The 20,012-nt window shown below is 45.2% G+C and overlaps 1 protein-coding gene across 1 annotated transcript in view; it reads right to left on the bottom strand.

Moving 5' to 3' along the window:
* Window positions 1–2,059: 2,059 nt before the first annotated feature.
* FHIP1A (FHF complex subunit HOOK interacting protein 1A) overlaps window positions 2,060–20,012 on the bottom strand; it is an 84,033-nt gene continuing 66,080 nt past the window's right edge. Inside the window, exons 7-11 of the mRNA XM_069493211.1 lie at window positions 18,801–18,991; window positions 14,935–16,074; window positions 8,128–8,306; window positions 7,633–7,771; window positions 2,060–2,336 (exon numbers count right to left, since the gene is read on the bottom strand). Of these exons, the coding sequence (XP_069349312.1) occupies window positions 2,083–2,336; window positions 7,633–7,771; window positions 8,128–8,306; window positions 14,935–16,074; window positions 18,801–18,991 (1,903 nt within the window). The 3' untranslated portion in view covers window positions 2,060–2,082. The remainder of the gene's footprint in view (window positions 2,337–7,632; window positions 7,772–8,127; window positions 8,307–14,934; window positions 16,075–18,800; window positions 18,992–20,012) is intronic.

The following is a 20,012-nucleotide window of genomic DNA, read 5'->3' as shown; positions in this document are numbered from 1 at the left end:
GTCCCATAATAAAGCACTACGGACTCAGGAGGAACTGACACCACCACCGGATAGTGGAGAGAGGTGTAAATCAAACAAAAAGCCAAAGAACACAGTTTCCAGATGTGGCTTTAGCATTCTGTGACCTGGCAAGTCCAAACAAGAAGATAAACACTTGTGCAAAACAAAGTTAGAGGATAATAATCTACAACTTAAATTCCATCTTTACCTGTTCTCTCTCTATCTTAAGCTACCTTCTTTTCTGATGGAGACGTGTAGGCAGTGCAAATACAAGCAGGCCAGTGTGCCCTGCCTCATCCCTCCTGGCTGCTGCACCACAGCTGAGCAAACCACTTCTCAAGACAAACAGAAACATGCAATGAGTAGGTAGCTGTCTTTGGTTTCTTGCTTATATTATGAACCACTTGTCAGGCTGGCTCCTAACAGCTCACCCAGCCCAGGTGGGATCTCCGGTGCCTTTGTGTTACGGGCTGGCTCTCAATCTCTCATTACCAAGCTCCTTCCAGAGCCCTGGAGCACAGAAGGGCCACCTCCGCTCTGCAGCGTCCAGATGTGATTCTCTCCTCCATTCCCCTTCCTGTGCGCTACGGGCCTGATTAAGACCAAAACAGCGCTCTTAAGGCACAAGCACCGGACCCGCTGCTGCCTCGGGGCTCCGCAGAGATGCCCACAAAGAAAAAGAGAGAACCAGGTCTTCCGATTTCCCTCCAAACAGGGAGGGCATGCTCATTACTCGCTTCTCATCTGCTGACTGGGCCCAAAATAGAGGGGAGTGGAATTTAATATCCATAAATATCAGTTGTTTATGGTCTCGTTTTTAGCCCACAATTATTCTTTGTTTCCCCCCTTGGTGGTGGTTTAACGTGGCTGTGGCTCTAAGTATAATTATGTCTCCTGGAGCAGGCTGAATAAATACAGACAGCATGTTGGGGCCTTCTAATGAGCCCCATTACTCAGAAAGCAGCACTTCCACGTGGAGCGAGTCCCCAGCAGGCACCTGGCTTTGCTGGACACCCTGAGACCCGTTTGCATTTACATCCCAGCTCCCGAAGTGGGCTGTACACTTCCTGTCTCTCTACAAAGTGCAACGTGTTAGCAAAAGCACACAGAATTTTAAATAATTACCAGTGTTTTTACAGGCTGCATTTAGTTTACTTTTATCTTTTTCCCCTACTCCATACTTTCCTCCAAAAAACCCACTATGAAATGGCTTCACAAGTTAATCTACTTCTTTTCATAAAACACTTAAAAAATGATGGCTGTGTTCTTATATAAGTATATAATACCATACTTTCTTTATCTGCTCAAACTCCTGAAAACCAAAGTAACAGTTTGCATAGGTACACCCAATTTTGTGCAAATCTTACTAAAATAAGGCTACATTCAGTGTTTAGGTAGTGCCACACTGATTAAAGTAAGTTCTCAAGCAACAAGAAAAATTGTCTGCATCCCAAATTCTCTCCAACTACATCTGACTTCCCAGGCAGGCAGCTGAGACTGGTGGATTTGCCTGCACCGTAAGGCAACACATGCTGGCCAAAAGACAAGTCCTGGAATAAAGTTAAAAGGGACGTATGCTACGTGCTTATGTGTGCAGGCAAGGGGGCTCCATCTTCAGTCTTCCCTTTTATGAAATGGAAGCCAAAATGCAGAAGGCAGCAGGAGCGTCTACGCAGCTGCAGGTATGTTTCTTCTCGTGTGCTGCTGAAGAGCCGGCCTTCTGACACGGAGCCTTCCAGAAATCGCTGAGCCCCAATATCTGCTTGATGCAATCTGAGCTGCAAGATGAGTGACTCAAGGGGGCGGGGAGAATAACCACCAAAAAATGCAAGGAGGAAAAACTGAGCAAAGAAAACCACCAAGGGAGCAATCAGCTCATGAGGCTTACATTCTATACAACAGAAGGTGGAAAGACCCGGCGTGAGAGAGAGGAGATACATAGAAAATTCCCCTCCCACAAATCAAGTATTGTCAGGAAATTTCAAAGTAGAAATTTTTGTAAGCAGCTTTGCATTTAACATTCAGTCAAGACACTAAAACCTTATAAAACAAGAACCTCTATTTTAAAAAAAGAAAAAAGAGCTAACAATAGGAGTCCTCGAAGTCACCCAGAATCTTGTAGCACAGAATGGAGTGTTCCTGGGCCAAGGCAGCCAGCTCCTTCAGGAACTCAGGGAAGAGGGCAGCGGCCAGCATGGTGTTCCTCACCGGCAAGGGCAGGCTTGGGGGGGCCCCAGCCACCCTGCCTCTGTTTGTCAGGAAGGGCTGAAGTACTCTTGGAGGACCATCCAGAAGGTTCTTGCCACTTCCTGTCCTGGAAGCCTCCTGAATGGGATCTGAAACCAGAAAGAAGACGGTCAGAAGGTGACCCTCTGTAGCCCTCTGTCCACCCTCTTAAGTGTATGTGCTGGGGGGCAGGGATGGTGGAGGGTGTCTAATCACGGGGGCAGTTCCTATAACTGGTTAAATCCTGAAGACGGCCCTTGAGCACTACGTGACACACGTATTGCCCAACAGATAACCTCCATATGAGATTTTAACCCCAAATCCTGTATAAGAAACTTTGTGCAAAAATTGTGGCAAAAACCCTCCGTGCCCAGAAGGTAGGGGAGAAAAATGAAAAAGGCATCTCCTACCACTGGCATTAACCGAGTGAAGACCTAGCTCGCCAGGATGCTTATGTAGGGATGACAAGGAACTCCCCCTGTTCTCACAGCCTCCCAGTGTGGGGTGACCATTCTCCCTTTGCCTGTTCAGCCCTGACCACACAGCAGAGCTACAGCAGGGAGGCTGGGTTACATGAGCCACTCTGAGTTCTCTGCAGCTGCTGCTGCAGACTTTAGGGCTCCCTGTTGACCCCCAGGCTCCTTCTGAACGAGACCTCTAACCTTTTATATAAAAGGAGAGTGGAAGATTTCTTCTGATCCATAGAAATAATGGAGAGGAAGTTGGGGGCTGGTAAGACCAGACTAAGAACTTCTTGGAACCATGGGGAAGAGGGTTTCCATCTCAGTTTCAATAACTAAGGTCTAAGACAATATGAGCCCAGACTTAAACATATTCAAGTGATTCGTATTTTCTTATCAAATCAGTTTTTGCTAATTAAAATGGTTCAACTTCCCTAATTCCTGAACATCACCAGCCCCCATATATTAATATTTGTGGGAATTATTTATGCCTTTCTCTGCCCCTATACAAACAGTCCCATTACTCCTTATAAATCATCATATTCAAGCTCCTCATTATTTTGGCTGCTTTTTTAGAATTCATTCCCATTTTTCAACACTCTTCTCAGAGTGTTGCTTAACTGCAGTACTAAAAATTCTTGACATTTATAGTACTTTCCACATTTCACTACTATAGTCTTTAGTGTTAAAAAAAATCTTCCACTTTACTGCTTTAAATATCCTTTTAGATTAAGGCATATCACAGCTTTAATGCCATAAAGAACTGGAAAAGTTGTTGAGAATCTGTCTTCTGTTACCTTTCTGCAGATACCACGTGCCCTGACCACAGAGTGAGGACCAAACGGTCGACTTCACCAAGGCACTGCCAACCTTGCAGACCACCCTCCCCATCCCCACCACAGCCCAGGCCTGCAGCTCTCCAAGGGCCCCGCGAAGCTCAGGAAGGAAGCTGACCTGCACACCAGTGGGGAATGGCCACTTGTGGACCCCACTCCCAGATCAAGACCAGTGTTGTTCAGGCTCGTTCCGCCACCTGGAATTCCCTGCCCCACATCTCTGCTCACCTAAATCTTACTCCCTTCGGAAGCACTAGTACAGTGGATAGGAGCGCAGACTCTGCCACTTACTGGCTGAGTGACTGCAGGCAAGTTGCTTTACCTCTCTGTACTTTAATTTCCTCACCTGTCAAAAGCTCAGAGAGTTGTTGTAAGGATTAAATGAGTCAATAGGTGTAAAGTACGCAGGGACCTCTAGATAGTGTCAGCCATCACATCATCCTCAGTGCAGCTGCCACTAACTTCACAGAGCATTTCCAGTTTCCTACTCCTTGTCCTGGCCTCCTCCCCCACGTTAGTGACCAGCGAAGGCCAGCACTGCCCTTCAGCCTTGCACTGTCGTTGATGTTCTGTCTCCTCCACCAGACTTGGAGCTTTCTCAAAGCTGAATCCCTATCAGATAAAGTCTTAGTATCTTGTGTAACCCCTAACACACTTCCCTACTCATAGCAGAAGCGAATAAAAACTTGCTGAATGAATGAGTGACCTCCTTAGTCTTCCCCACTCCTGATCCTCCCTGGAGCTGCTTATATTCCTCATCTCCACCTTCCTCTTTCCAATCCACTCTTCTTCTCCCCTAGAAAGCGTTTTTGTGATTCATTCATCTAGCCTGATCCATGAATAACAAGTGTCATCACTAAGGCTCATTTACACAGCTAGAAACCAAGAATCAAAACTGTATTCACCAGTGAAGGCAGGAGAGCACCCCGTGGGGAGATCAAGGACCAGTGGGGAAAATCTTCAGGGGGCTCCATCAGCGGCTGGGACGTATCAACCCAGCTCTCCTCTGGGGTCTTGGCCTTTCAGTGTGTCACCAAGCACCATCAAGCTCTCGATTCAAAAGCAAGCAGACCTGGGTTAGGGTCCCTACCTGACAACCAAAGCTAATCATAATGCCTCAGTTTGCTTCTCTGTGAAATGGGGCTATTACCTACCTGACCTCCCTTCTGGAATTAGAGATCAGTGGAAAAGACTTTAAATATAAGAAAATTCAAGGTTGAAGTATTCAACTCTGTGGTTTAGGAAGTATTTCAGGAGAAAAAGAAAAGCCTGGCAAGTGGCTGAACCTCAGAGAGCAGCAGCCTCAAGAGTAATAACGTGGCAGCTGGCACCAGGACGCCGCCTGCTCTGGAGCAGTGGTCACACGGGCTTTTGCTGGTGCTGGAAGCATTAGTGCGGCGGCTCGTTTTCCACCGGGGCTGCCAGGCAGCAAAGGGCACGCAGGGTCTGCGTGCTGGAGCAGTGCCGCTGCAGGGGCCCCAGTTGCGCCCCTAATAAAAGGGTCCAACAAGCATGCACGGGCACCTGAAGAAGGCAGGAGGAAGGGAAGCAGAAATAAATTTCAGAATTAGGAACGGTTTCTGAAATGCTGCCCTGGGTCTGAAGAGCTGCAATAAAAGGTTTTCAAGACTAATACTGGGAAGATTTGAGAAGTGAGGAGAGAGAGAGAGAGAGAGATGTTACAGGCTCCTCTCGCTGGCAGCAGTGTAAGGCAAAGGGCATAGCACACAGACACTGGAAACTGGCCCATTACCATGATTCTTAATTATAAATTGTTCTGTGTCACAGTAAGAATGGTGGGGGGGAAGATTTGGTGCACTTACAGGCAAATGATTCAGAAGTCAGCTTTATACAAGAGGATGGGAAACTTTCCCATTCTGTGAATTTAGACATTTTTTACCTTGGGGGGAGGGTGTTGCTTTGCTCACCTGAAAGAAGTTAGAAAGTTAATCTGAAAAACTCAGAGAAAGTCTTACATCCCAAGAGAAGCTTCCTACAAGTCAGAGTTCCCTGAGTGCCCCACACCCTTGTTAAAAAGCACTGACCCCAGCTGACTAGTCTGACAGTCTTCTGCAGTGAGAACAAGCTCCCCTGGGCACACATCTTACAACCACGGGCCCAGACAATCTGCAGCCAGGACAAAGCCCAAGGTGTGAGTGACCCCACCGCCCTCCTGAACGTGTTGGGTAAGTCTCAGTGCTCGTGCATTTGTCTCCCTGAATTAGGCAGGACAGGCTCAGGCACTTGAGCTTCATGATCCTGGCTGACTACCCTGGGCCTCTCATTTCAGCTTCCTTATATGAAAATGAAGCCAAGGGCACCTTTCTTGCCCATTTCACAGTGCCGTCTGACAATAAAAATTGACTGCCTGGGAAAGCACTTTATAAATTGTACAATACAAATGAAGACCAGGCCTGAAGTACAATGTAAAGAGACTGCAGCCACCTTCTGTCTAGGAGATGCAAAGATGGCCACAATTTATTGCATCAAGAGGTGGGGTTTTTGTTCCATTCTTGAATCCGCGCAGGCCCTGTGAGTTGCTTTGACCAACAGAACGCAGCAGAATTGACCTTGTACGAGGTCCGGGTTTGAGCCACAGATGTGAGTGAGGCCATCCTAGACATCCAGCCGCCTACTGACAGAAGACACACAAGTGAGTCCAGGCAAAATCAGCCTGGCCCAGGTCAGAAAACACCCAGATGACCACACAGACTCATAAGCAATCAGAAATGGCTTTGTTTAAAGCCAATGCATTTTTGCAGTGGTTTGATATGCACAGAAGCTAACTGATATACCTCCCTTCACAGGGTGAGTTACAGCAGCATGCTGTCTGTTCAGAAGAAACTCAGCTCACAGAGACCATACATGTGGCTAAGAGAGGCCACATGGGGCCTCAAGCCCACCTTCCCACGGAGATGTGGGGGTTCTTTCCCTCCACGAATGGCCTTGCCTGCTCGTCTCAAAGTCCAAGAGCTCAAAGCCTGGCCCCTCTTCCACCAGTGGCATGGCCTCCCTTTCTTTCCAACTCTGCCTTGCAGTACCCTAGCGGCTCATCACAACTCAAGTTCTGGTTTTAGCCAGAACAGATCTGAGAGATGGAGAACACATCCTTCATTTAAAAGTCAAGGGACAGGGGCCTAGTGAGACAAAGTGACCAAGATCAAATAGCTACACAGAGGAAGGATCAGGCCTTCAGAGTTCTGGGGGTTTTTTTTGTCTTTTTTTTTTTTTTCCCCAGCTTCTTTTAAAGGTTAAACAATTGCTCTGAGTTTCATTTCTGCCTCTCACTCCCAATCTTGTTTCTGATCACTTGCGTTAGCCCAGGACCGAGAGCCCTACTCTCTCCATTGTTCACCTGCCACAAAGAAGCCTGACTTGTCCGTGTGTGGGAAAGTAAAAGCCAGGGCCGTATGGGGCATTTCCTAGTTTGCTCACACCAAGGCATAAGTCACAGCTCAGAGGACAACAGCCATCAAATCTGTCCAACCAGAGCTTACATAAGGCAAAGCAGCGGCGCCCTATGGGCCCAGCAGGCAGCAGGATCACTCACTCTCAGTGCCCTCCCCCACCTGCACTGCCAGGGGCCCAACACCTCCTCCAGAGCTGATAAAAAGGCACTCTTGGGAATTTTAGGCTGAGCATAAACTTTACTTCTCCCAGTCCAAACAAACAGTTTTTTTTTTTTTTTTTTTACCTCCTAGAGCCCTGGAGCACATTTATTTTTGGCCCAAGAGCCTCTGAAAACATTAAAGAGAACAGATGCCCTCCTCAGGACAGGGTTGGTCAAAAAATGGCTCAGGGAGTGCACATAATGCCTCTTTCTGGCCCATATGTGCCGTGTTATTTATTCTAGACAACATCCCACACATCAGCTCCTTCCTGGAACCACTCTTGGTTAGGAAAACAAATGCCCTGCTAGACCCTCCAGGGAAGGAACAAGCCAAGTGTGGGCAAGGCAGATCTTTGTTTAGGTTTAAGGACACTAAGAGGAGGCTCCTCCCTGGTGGGTAAAACTGAAAGTATCTTTGGATGCTTCTAGGACCCAGGAGCCAGTGCAGCATCTGTGAACTCGAACCAGCGGGCTGGGGAAATGGAGGGACGCAGTGTACCTTTGGTTAGTGCCACAGGGGTCATATCGGACATGTCCACTCGGAAGAGCAGGTATTGCTGGGCTTGTATGAGGAGTCCCGGGAAGTCTCTCTCCACAGAAGCAAACTGTTCAATCTTGTTTTTCACAGATGCAAGGACCTGTCAAAAACAGCATTAATGACGTTAATGTTTCACAATGGAGTTCCACCCTCCGTTATCCATGTATCTTTCAGGTACAGCCCTCATTATAGGAATTATTATGACCTTAAGCATTTGCTCATTTTTGACTGCCTGGGTGTTCTGGGTAGAGCACCCTCAAAACATCAAACTAAATGAAGCTTTGCAGTTTGTCTACAATAATCTACACAGCTAGCTAACAGAACAGGGAAGGAAAGCAAATGAATTAGAACAGAAGGATTTTTGAAAAACTAAATAACAAGGGGAAAGAGAGAAGCAGCCCTGCAAATTAGCACCCACAAAATCAGCAGGTAAGGATGTGGGCTCAGCCAACTTACCTGGTAGAGAGAGCGTACACTCGGCTGGAAGACCATGTTGGTGTTGAGCAGAAAGGAGCGCAGGAGTGGCTGGGGGTAGCTAGCTAGCTGAGTAATGATCCCAATAAGCAGCAAATTAACATGTAAAGAGTTCTCCAGCATGTTCTCTAGCTTTGACAGGACCACGCTGATGAATGGGCCTGCAGGAAGAACACAAGGCTTCAGGGCTGGCTGGGCTCAAGGGGATGTCTTTCTTCATCACCTGCAGAACCCCTGGAGCCTCAGCTGCCAAACCACCACAGGCCCACGGTGCAAACCCTGACACAAGTACAGCTAGGTTTTCTCCTGCCTCACGACCAACGTGGAAGACAAACCACCACCACAACAAGAAAACAGAGAAACATGCATGGGAACTAAATATTCTGATTCCACCAGCAGTTTTAACACTTACTAAAATTATCACAGACCTTGAAAAAAATGTTAAATAATTTAATTTTTAAAAATTAAAATCTGCTTTTCTATATTGTTGCTGTATTTCTTGGGGCTATCAATGCTTAAAACATGATAGTCATCATCTCATGATGCCGTGGGCAGTAGGGTTTCATGCAAACATTAGAGGCCATTAAAAGTCTTGGTAACAAAAAAATCTTTGTTTATTAAAGAATACCAAAAACAAGACCAGGTACAGTGGCTCACTCCTGTAATCATAACTACTTTGGGAGGCTGAGGCCGGAGGATTGCTTGAGGTCAGGAATTTGAGACCAGCCTGGCAACAGCAAGACCTCATCTCTCTACAAAAAATTAGTGTGGATGTGGTGGTGCACACCTGGAGTCCCTGCTTCTTGGGAGGCTGAGGCAGGAGGATCACTTGAGCCCAGGACTTGGAGGTTGCAGTGAGCTATGATGATGCCACGGCACTCTAGCCTGGGTGACAGAGCAAGATTCTGTCTCAATTAAAAAAAAAAAAAGAATACCAAAAACATATAAATTATGTTTATCAGATAGCAACACTGTGAATAGGGATTGTCTATCCTGAACAAGCACTCTGAGAAAGATTTTGCTTTGTCAAGTGTCACAGTGTGGAAGAATGAAAAATGACAGACGAGAGGTGAATGAGCCCCTGGGCCTCTTGGTAACCACGCTTCAGCTTTCAGATGAGAGAGAGAGAAGAGACTCTGTTTTGGGAGATATAGTTTGGTGTGTCATAGATTTCTTAAAAAAGAAAATCCACATGACTACAAAAGTAGTCATAAAAAAAGCAGTTCATAACAAAAAAATTAGTCATACAAAAGCATTTTGTAAAAAAAATTAGGCAAAAAGGAGCTCCTGCTACTTAGGGTCACTAGAAAATTAATATGTTTTATGTTTGAGTTCATTGAAGACAGGGAAAACAAAAGAAATAAATCTGGCATTAATAAAATTACTTGAAGATGTTTTAAATTTTTACCATAAAAGTGTTCCATTCAACAAAATCGATAAGAATTTTGTACTTCCCCCAATGGAGCTATTGATGATGCAACTAAAGTACGGCATATTTACGACAAAGGCACACAGCCCTTGATGAGTAAACACGCCTCCTGAAGAGTTCACCAACATCAATACGAGTTTAACAAAAACATACTTCATCACAAGAGGCTTCATTCAGAAGGCCTGGGTAGCATAAGACAGTAAAACCCTTTGCAAGGAAACAGATGGTCTCTGTGAAAAGTGGTAACACCAAACCTAAACCTTTTACCCACCAGGTGAGTAACAGGGTAACTGTAATATTCTTGTTTCTAGGACTACTGAGGATGTCTCTAAGGGGTCTGGGAAAACAGAAGAGGCACCATCCCCTCACGTTGTCAAGTTTAGCCTCAACTGCCCGATCCTTGGGATGGGAGGCAGAGCCCTTCAGTTACTTCCATGACATAGGAGGTCAATGAACTCTTCAGATACAGAGTCCTCAGAGATGCTTACAAAACAAAACTGGGAGAGTTTGCCAAACACATTCAGAAACTCAGGATTGGAACCGCCCAGTTTGAAAGCAGCTAATGATTTTCCCATCAAGAACCCCAGAAATGTCACTGGAAACTCTTCTTAACGCATCACAACACAATTTTGGCTTTCTAGGGAGATCTACGGGGAGAAGGCTGCTGTCCTGGCCTCCTCGAGTTGAGGCCCAGTCTTTCTGCATCCCCTCCTGCCTGCTCCCCTGCAGTCCCGGGATCAGCATCTGTTTCCTTCCAGATGGAACAAAAACAGGTAAGACAGATCAGGGCCGGGCTCGGTGACTCACGCCTGTAATCCTAGCACTCTGGGAGGCCGAGGCGGGCGGATCATTTGAGCTCAGGAGTTCGAGACCAGCCTGAGCAAGAGCGAGACCCCGTCTCTACTAAAAATAGAACGAAATTATATGGACAGCTAAAATATATATAGAAAAATTATCTGGGCATGGTGGTGCATGCCTGTAGTCCCAGCTACTTGGGAGGCTGAGGCAGAAGGATTGCTTGGGCCCAGGAGTTTGAGGTTGCTGTGAGCTAGGCTGACGCCATGGCACTGTAGCCCGGGCAACAGAGTGAGACTCTGTCTCAAAAAAAAAAAAAGACAGATCAGGGGGGCAGCATCTTCTAGGTCCCTCAGCTTCCCTTTCTCAGTTCCAGACCCTACTTGGCCTCATCTGGCCATGCTACAAACCCTAAACTGCTGACCATGCAGTGACCAGGGGAGACCACCACTAATTTTAAGGGGTGAAAAACACCAGCTTAAACCCCATACCCTCTGGAGAGTAAAAGCATGTCATCATTCTCTCATTTGAATGGCAGAATATTAGGTCAAGGCCAGCAGACTGTCATACAAAAGCAGTCCACTTTGATATTATAATTAACATCCACTAGTGACATTAATTACAACTTGTTAGCCATGTGCAATCAAAAAAACTTATTGAGCACTTTCAATTAATCTTTTATTCTTACTTGGTTTCTAGCACTTAAAAAAATACTGCTTAGCAAAAAGTAGTTGCTAGGGTAAACTGGTAAGCAGCTGAAAATCAGAAGACTCAGCTACAATTTAGAAAGCCACAGGTGAATGTGGAGAATGGTGGGTATATTTTCTTCCCACATCTCCTAGGAGGACAGAAGAACTCCCCACCCATAAAATATTTAATTTTTCAGAGTCACCAGGACCTCACTGCCCCTCCCTGTCATTCACCTGTCTCCCTTCATGTGCCCCCATCCCCTGCCTCAATGGACTCCACACCCTCTGCCTGTATTTCCTCACTCCGAGGATGGAGCTGCCGGTAATCCCGCACCTCGGCTCTGAGCACGCATCTCCCAAGTGTGGACCTGCGCCTCCACCTCCCCTGCCAGCACCACCTTGGGTCAGACTCTCACCGTGTCTTGTCTGGACTCCAGAACAGTGCTTCTACGTTAAGAGAGATTAAATTGATTTAAAAAAAATTTTTTTCAAACATAAGGATATAAAATGAAAAATAAGCCTACCCCCTCGAGGCAACTCCTGTTAACAGATTCTAGTGTATTGTTCCAGAAATGTTTTATGTTATACAATAAAAATAATAATGGAATTATTATTAAAAACATGTATTAAGAACATCCTACATGCTGGGCAGTGTTCTAAGCACTTTTTATGTATCAACTCACTTAAGATTCACAACCCTAGGAAGTATATTTATTATTTATCCCCATTTAAAGATGAGGCAAAATGCATAAGTGCACACAGCTACAGCTAGTAAATAAAGAGCCAGAATTTTGATTCAAATCATCTGATCTGTTTCTAGGACTTTTTTTTTTGGTGGGCGGTGCAGAAATAGGGTCTCGCTCTGTTACACAGGCTAGAGTGCAGTGGCTCAATCATAGCTCACTGCAGCTTGAAACTCCTGGGCTCAAGCAATCCTTCTGCCTCAGCCTTCCAAGTAGCTGGGACTGCAGGCACATACAACCATGCCTGGCTATGTTTCCAGTGCTCTTAACCAATCCATTATCTTGCCACCGAAGGGTGTATGGGGGGGTGTGTGTGTGTGTGCATGTGTCTCACTCTCTCTAACTCCTGGTATTTTAAACAATATATCCCAGAGATTGCCTCATACCAGCACATACGGAGCTGTCTCATCTCAGGACCACAAAATATTGGATTGTTAGGGGTGATGCATGAGTAAGCCAGTCTCCTACTGGGGGGCATTTGGGCATTTGGTTTGTTTCCAGTCTTTTTCTATTAATATTATAAACAATGCTGAAATGAACATCCTCATACATACATCTTGTCTCCTAAATGTGAATACAGCTGCGAAAACATTCCTAGAAACAGAACTACTAGATCAAAACACTGGTGCATTCTGAATTCTGGTATGACAAGATTCTCTCACTTATTCTTCCTGGCACCAACCTCTCCCTACTCCAGTGCTGTCTCCACGCTGATCAAAGCTGGCTTTTCCAGATCTAGTCATGTCACTCTCCAGCTTTAATACTTCAAGGGTTTCTTTAGTGCCAGGGGCACAAGGTCCCTATTTCTCAGCTTGGCCCAATGGCCCCCCATAAGCTGGCATCAACCAAGCTTTCTGGCTCCCTCAGCTACCATCCTGCCCCACACAATCCACACTGTCACACGCCATGGGCTGTCAGGCTCTTGGTCTTCCTCCTGTTGTCTCCTCTGCCTGGACTATCATTCTCATCCACTTTCCCCTGGGGACTTCCCCTCCTCTGGGACGCCTTTCCCACTGCGCTCCATGGGCCGTGGCATGCAAGGACTAATAATGCATCTCTCACTGAGACAGTACAGTTCTTTGTTGGTGTCTCCTCTGAAAGTCTGTGAGTTCCTTTAATTTTGTGTGCTTACTTCCTAGCATAGAACCTGCCAAACATTAGAGGGTCAATAAAAGATTGTTGAATACATGAATAAATAAAATTAGATAAATGGAACGCTTTGATTTTGCTGGGAAGTGAATTCATTTCAGCGGAAATCAGATTCCCTGGAGAGAAGGAAGTTAAGCCTAATGCACAGAATACACTCAGAAGTTTGGACACTACAAAGCACACACACAGGGAAAGAGAAAAGATGTTTCCTGAAGCTGTGTACAAGTTTCAAAGGAGGAGAAAGGCAAGGTTTTAGTTACCATTACCTATATGTATCAAAGAACTCCCATTATGTTTTGTCACTTTTCTAGTTCTCAGGCGTATTATATGTAAAATATTGATGTTTTTTTATAAGGTGTTGTATTAGCTTTTTTTTTTTTTTTTTTTTTTTTTTGCCCTAAGCTATACTTTGTTTCCTCAATTTACACATTTCCCAGGGATGAAGCTCCTTTACAGGAAGGCTGGCATTCTAAAGAACAGCCTTCCTTAGCCACGGGTGGCCCTGATGTCCTACAAAAGGCAAGACTGTGATGTGTGCTAGGTTATTTCTGCCCCGTTCCCTCTGACTGAGCCCTCCCAGCTCCCTCCCTTCCCTGTCCCCCTTATCTGCTGGGAAAGTGAGATTATCTACTCCTTTTTACTTATGATTGACTGATTGGATTTTAATTAAAACCTGTTCACACTGAAATGTTATCTCAACTAGAACTGCAAGCCTTTTAATTATGGAATTAAAAGCTTTCTTCCTGTTTATATAAATCTTCAGGCATCAGTAAATAGAAGAATGAGTATTGGAGGAGGAGGGTGGAAGAGCTCTGAAGTCACATTAAGCCTACTTGGCTGGCTGGAGATGGCAATCTGCTTTAGGCGACCCTGGGAGGTGGGCGCACAGCCCCTCCTCACCAAGCTTCTCCCTGCTCAGCAGGGAAGAACAAGCCTCAGCTGAGGCTGCTGGGGGCTCCCTGTCATAACACTGGGAATGACGTCCCCAATCTCAGTCAGTGCTCCCAGGGGCACATGAAGGGTCAGGGGTGCCAAAGCTACATGGCTGGTAAGTGCTAGAGACTGGATTCATCCAGGCCTGACTCCAAGGCCACTGTCTTTCCCTCCATGTTGCTAGCATCTTCCAGCACCTCTCCCTGCTACGTGGACACCATGCAGAGGTCCCACCCCACCCTTCCCTGAGCTTAGTGAGCCCTCTCCTCTGTGGCAGTTCCCTCTGCACCACAATTTGCATCTTCCGATTTCACTGGCTAACATCTAATGATGTCTTCTATCACAATTCTTCACCCCAATTACCTGTATTCTATCCCTTTGCCTCTTACATGATTTCTACCTGTTGCTGGTGGTGTATCACTTCAACACACCCACTCTTTAGAAGAGGTATGAGTTTATGTGGGTCTACTCGGCTTATTTTTGGATAAAGGTCTTGTGATTATCTGAAATGAGCTCCCAGGCAAAGGGAGAACTAACCCCAATGGCCTCTGATGTATGCACACAGCTACTGTCTTTCAACAGCATGCTGAGCAATGCCCATGTGCCCTGTGCCCTGTTCAGGTGCTAGGGACAGGGCAGAGAACAAACGCGTCTCTGCCCTCATGCACCACATGTTCTAGCGGGGGAGACAGTAATTTTTAAAAAACACATATAAATAAGTGCCAAGGAGAAAAATAAGTTAGACTAAAGGAAATGAGGTTATTAAATAAGACTGGATTGTTGTGTGGTTTAATCAGTCCTATTACTTGATCACAGATATAGAGAGAAGTTACTAAACAGTAAAAATTTAACTCCTAAGAGAAACAAGACAACCATTACAAGAATGACAGAATAAAAATACAACCATCCCTCTTTGCTCTTCACAAAAATATTTCAGCCCTCTGTTAGGTAAACTGATGATGCTTCTTACCTTTACCTACCTTACTTTCCTGTTCCAAAATGTATAAGTACTTTCAAAAGCAGAAACCACAAACCAATTTAAGATCGTCACCTGTGAACGGGGTGCTCTGAGTCCTCACGGGATGGTGACTGGCAAAGGCAGTCTCATCTCTCACCCCAAATGGGGAAGGCACGGTCTCTACAGCAGGAGCTTCCACCGTGAAAGAGTCGAAGTCATCCTCTTCCTCTTCTAGTGCATTCTTCCCCTCCTCCTCCTCCTCTTCTCCTTTGCTCTCTTCTTCCTTTCCTTCCTCCTCCTTTGGGAGCAGCAAGGGATCAGGTGTGGGAAAAGTCTGCTCTATCAAGCCCTGGGTGTCAGAATCCAGTTCCTTAATGATCTGGTCATAGTGGGCGATGAAATCTTCACTCTCTGGGTTGATAACCGTTGGGTTTGTATTGTGCTCTGCATCAGAGACAGGGGACGCTAACTCTAAGTTTGAATCTTGGGCTACTTCAGGCTCACTCTCTTCCTTTGGCTCCTTGGACACATTTGGAAATAGGTCTGAACTGTCCCTATTGTGTTCCTCCTCTGAATCGATCTCTAGCTGGGGGCTGACGAGGGGGCCATTGTTCACAGGGACACTCTGAACACTGGTCTGGGTGTCAGCTGGTGGCTTCGCGGTTTCCTCTTGGGCATCCCTGGTGTCCTCAGAGTCCTTCTCAGCACACAGCCTGTACACTATCACATCGTCCTGAAAGTCTGACTCCTCGATGTAGGACCCTTTGAAGAGCAGGATAGCATTCTTCTTCATCTCCTGGATATGTTTGGGGGGATCGATGGGCACCGGGGGGCCTGAAGCCTCCAGATCATCAAAAGGCTTGGAGGAGCCCACATCAGCCCCTGAGGAGATCCCAGTGTCGTAGCTGTCATCCCATTCCAGCTCCGTCTGGGTCTTGTCCTTTCTGGGAGGCAGCTGAGGTCCAGTCTTCCTGGGGAGTTGCTGCGGGAGCCCAAACACAGGGCAGGCTGAGCTGGCGCTGCCCTCCTCTGTCAGACCTTGGAGAAACGTCTCGGCATCAGGGGAGTCCCCGTCATACAGAGCGGACCAGACGCGGCAGTCCCTCATGCAGCGCAGGATGTTGGTGTGGGCCTCCCAGAGGTACTGCAGGTAGCTGATGTCCAGGGCCTTCCCATACTCCACGATGCAGGCCGCCGGGGAGAACGGCTCTGGGAGCGGCTGCTCCACGGACCCTGCACAGGAGGCAGACGCCGGTCAGAACAGAGAGGTGTGGGGACAACTGTGGTGGGTGGGGATGTGACCCACTGGGCTAAGACTCTGCCTCACCAGCTACTTAGGTCTGATAATGTCTGATTCAATGATTTCTGAATAATAAAAAATGAATAGGGTGTAAGAAGGAAAGATAATAATAGAAACTCTACCCTCACAGAAGATATAAAACCAACATGGCCAGTCAGGTACTGGCCACGGCCAACGGAAAACAGTTATGTGGTCTCGGTCACTAGAGAAAGAAGAGCTATGACGGCAACCTCTCGGGTTGTTGAGAGGGCTCAATTAGGTAATAAACCTAATATGGTACCTGCCGCAGGGTGGTAATAACTTAAAAGGTTTTGGAATCTAAAGTAGAAGGATAGTAATCCACAAATTTGGGAACCAGATTTTCTGTAGAAAAACCCTAGGTTTTTAGAAAAGCTTCTTAACTCATTCTGCCTTCCTGGGCTATGAGGACTATATCAAATGGTCTCTTACAGTAAAGTTATATTCACTACAGAAGTCATTTTAACCTAAGAATGCTTCCTATGTTACCATGACTGCCTTTGATATGAAAAGTTCCAATTTCATTACTGAAATAATTGTGAAAACATCTGCATTTAAGTTTACGTTTTCACTCAAAAAAAAAAAAAGACTCAGACAAGGAAATTATATATATGTGTACGTGTGTATATATATTTCTTCTACCATTTCTTGAACATCTGATATGTTGCAGATGCTTTATCAATGCTAATTCTCCCATGATTCTAAATGGTAAATACTATTTTCTCCATTTACAGATATAGAAATAGGCTCAGAGATGAAAGAACACCCAATCCAAATTGTGGCAGAGCCACAATTCAAGCGCAGGATATTTCATGACAACTCCGATTCTTACTTCAGTGCCACACCTGTGCTAGCTTCGTGTCTCTTCATGATCCAAATCTCTAACAGACTGGGCCAGAAATGAGCCTTTAAGGGTACACATTAGTCATTAGCATAGATAGACGTCATTCATTTCTTACAGCTCTACTGCTAAAAGGTTAGTGTTTATCTCTTATCTACTTTAAAAATACATCAAAAATTACTACTGGCAACATTTATTGAGCACTTACTACATGCCAGGCCGTCTTCTAAGAGCTTTACATATCTTAACTCATTTATCCTTAGAATAATCCTTTGAGGTGGTACTATTTTACAGAAAAGAAAAAAAATTTAGAAAGGTTAAGTAATTTACCCAAGAAAGTAGCAGAGCCAAGACTTAGGTTTTCTACTTTTTTGAACAAATTACTTACCACTGCACAATAATTACTCTAGGTAGCTACTATGTGACCATCCATCCATTAGAGCTTTTATCTGCTGTTAATGCAACCCCAGAGGCAGGACAGAAGAACATGGAATTTAGAATCAGAGAACCTACCAGCTGTATAACCTTGAACAAGTCAATTCCTCTCTCTGAGTTTGTTTCTTCATCTGTAAAGTGGGAATACTAGTATATATTCTTCAAAGCATAAAAAGTGATCATATGGGGAAAGAAGTTGGCAAGTTATGGACAATAATGTTTAATTTGAATCTAGAATTCTGGGGCAAAGTTAGCCACAAAATCATTCTTGAAACAACTTTTCTGGTAAATTTAAAAAACATTAATTTTTAAAATGTTTTAAAAATAACTTAGGTGAGAAAATATAATATATCCACACTAGTTTTTCCAACAGGGAAATATTATTAAGATATAGTCACATAGATTAATTTCCATGCACAAACTGTATCTTTATATAAAGACCAAGAATCAGCAAGACAACCTTCATTTACAGAAATTACATTTACATCAAATATGCTGATATTTTCTTAGTCAAGTAACTTGGTTTTTAAATCTATTTTATCTAAGAGGAGTGTGGCTGGGTGGACAGAACAACATGTTAGGGTGGATATCAGAATACAGATCGGAAACATTTGAGTCAACACGAGGACTGGACCATTTCCTAGTGGTCACAGTACAGCAGAATGTTCCTGAACTGAAACAGCCATATGACCATCAGAAATACACAAATGCCCCCTTGCTCCAACTGCCTGTCAGGGGGCCAAGGTTGACAGAAGGGGCCATTTAAACTTTACTTGTATGAGGTGAACTGTAACTGGCAAACAGCACCTGAGTATTATAAGACCTGTAAAAACAGTATTTATGAAAGCCTCTGATTAGGTCAATCAAATGAATCAGACACTGTCGTCATATCACAACTTTCAAGCTTTATAATGATATTATATGTATACATCATTTGGAAAGTATGTATTTCCAAAAATGGCATTTTGGAAATTAAAATAAGGGCTAACTCTATCTCAGCTACAGCCATAACCACACCTCTCACCCCCATTTTGTTTTAGAAGACATGCTATACATGTTTTCATTCGCTTGGACTCAGAGGATGCCAGCAGAGAATGTCACTAGAAAGTCCACTTAAAATAAAGGTGTGGGAGCACTAACTAGGTGACAAGTGGGTGCTTCAATGAACACTCGTTACAAAGTGTCATAACTCCTTACAAGCAGAAAAGCATTGGTCATTCCTAAAAGAAACTAGACCCAGTTGGTCATTCCTAAAAGAAACTAGACCCACTGCATTATTCCCTACCTACCTAAAGAGACACATATCCTAAGGAGCGACGGATTTGGCATCGTTTTGTTTAAAGACCATCACCAGCACCTTCCTACCTGGACTATCGTGCGTATACTTTGACCAGAGAATATAATCCCTCTCTTGGTTCCCGAGCGTCAGAGTGATTCCACTGGAGCAGCAGACGGGGGTCAAGGCAAGCAGCTTGGCCGCAGAAACAGAGTAACAGTCTCTCTCCTTCACAGCCCACCTTTGACTCAGCATCATGTGATTGCAGGGGATCAGATACCTAGAATGACAAAAAGAGCCACATTCAGTCTCCACAATGTCCTAAACCATCACCAGGACTAACATTCTAAACCATAATAGGGACTGGTCATGGCCAGGGGTGGACTCATCCTCTCCCGGCTCTCAATCTACCCGTCATACCCTTGCCTGAAACTTGTCAAGTGCTTCTTTCTTCCAACAGAACCTCTGTGCAGAGCATTTATGGGCCTTCACAGTTCACCCCACACAAACTTCATCTCGTACCAATCCCTCTTTGCCTGTGGGCCTTTCCACCCACTGTACTCTTCACCTGGAGTGTGCGTCCCCTTTTTCTGCCTGACAGATACCTTTCATGCCACAAAGTCCAGCCGCAGTGTCTGTCACCTTTTCTGGGAAGGCCTCCTGGCTCCCTACTCCAAGACAGAGCTAATCTTCCTCTCCGCTATGCTCCCAGGCCTCCATTAAGCACTGTTACCTTGTACGACAATTATTTCAGTGTCTGCCTCCTCAATATAATGTGCTACCACAGCAAGGGCCTGCTTCAATATTTTGTTTTATAATCCTGGAAACTTTGGCTCATAGTGGGCACTGAATGGCAGCGGCAAATATCCACCCTGTAGTGTAAACCTCTTCTTATGCTGTCATGAGTGACCAGGGAAAAAATATAGTGGCCAATGACTCACTGAGGATCACTGGACCCCATTTCACACAAAACACTTTGGGTTTGTGATCAAAAGCATTTTAGTATCGTTATGAAACTGGAGACAAGAAACGCTGGGCAATCATTTCTGACACACCTGGAGCACATCAGTGGCTGCATGGGTAGAATAAAGTGTGTTTAAATGGCTTACTTTCTTAACAGGGAAAAAACCATACTGTTTACTTAAACAAAGGTGGAGCAAATGGGATAAAGGACTCAGAGCCAGGGCCAAGCATCACATTTGTGTACAGGAGCCAATTCCAGATGAGACAGCTCTTCTGGGAATAATCCCAACTTTTCAATAAACCAGAATGGTTTTGTTTCTGTAATCAGCCTTTGAGAA

This window comes from Eulemur rufifrons, chromosome 18 (genome assembly GCF_041146395.1).
Source record: "Eulemur rufifrons isolate Redbay chromosome 18, OSU_ERuf_1, whole genome shotgun sequence".
Taxonomy (NCBI): domain Eukaryota; kingdom Metazoa; phylum Chordata; class Mammalia; order Primates; family Lemuridae; genus Eulemur; species Eulemur rufifrons.
The sequence above is the reverse complement of the archived record's forward strand: the minus strand, read 5'-3'. Positions and strand labels throughout refer to the sequence as shown.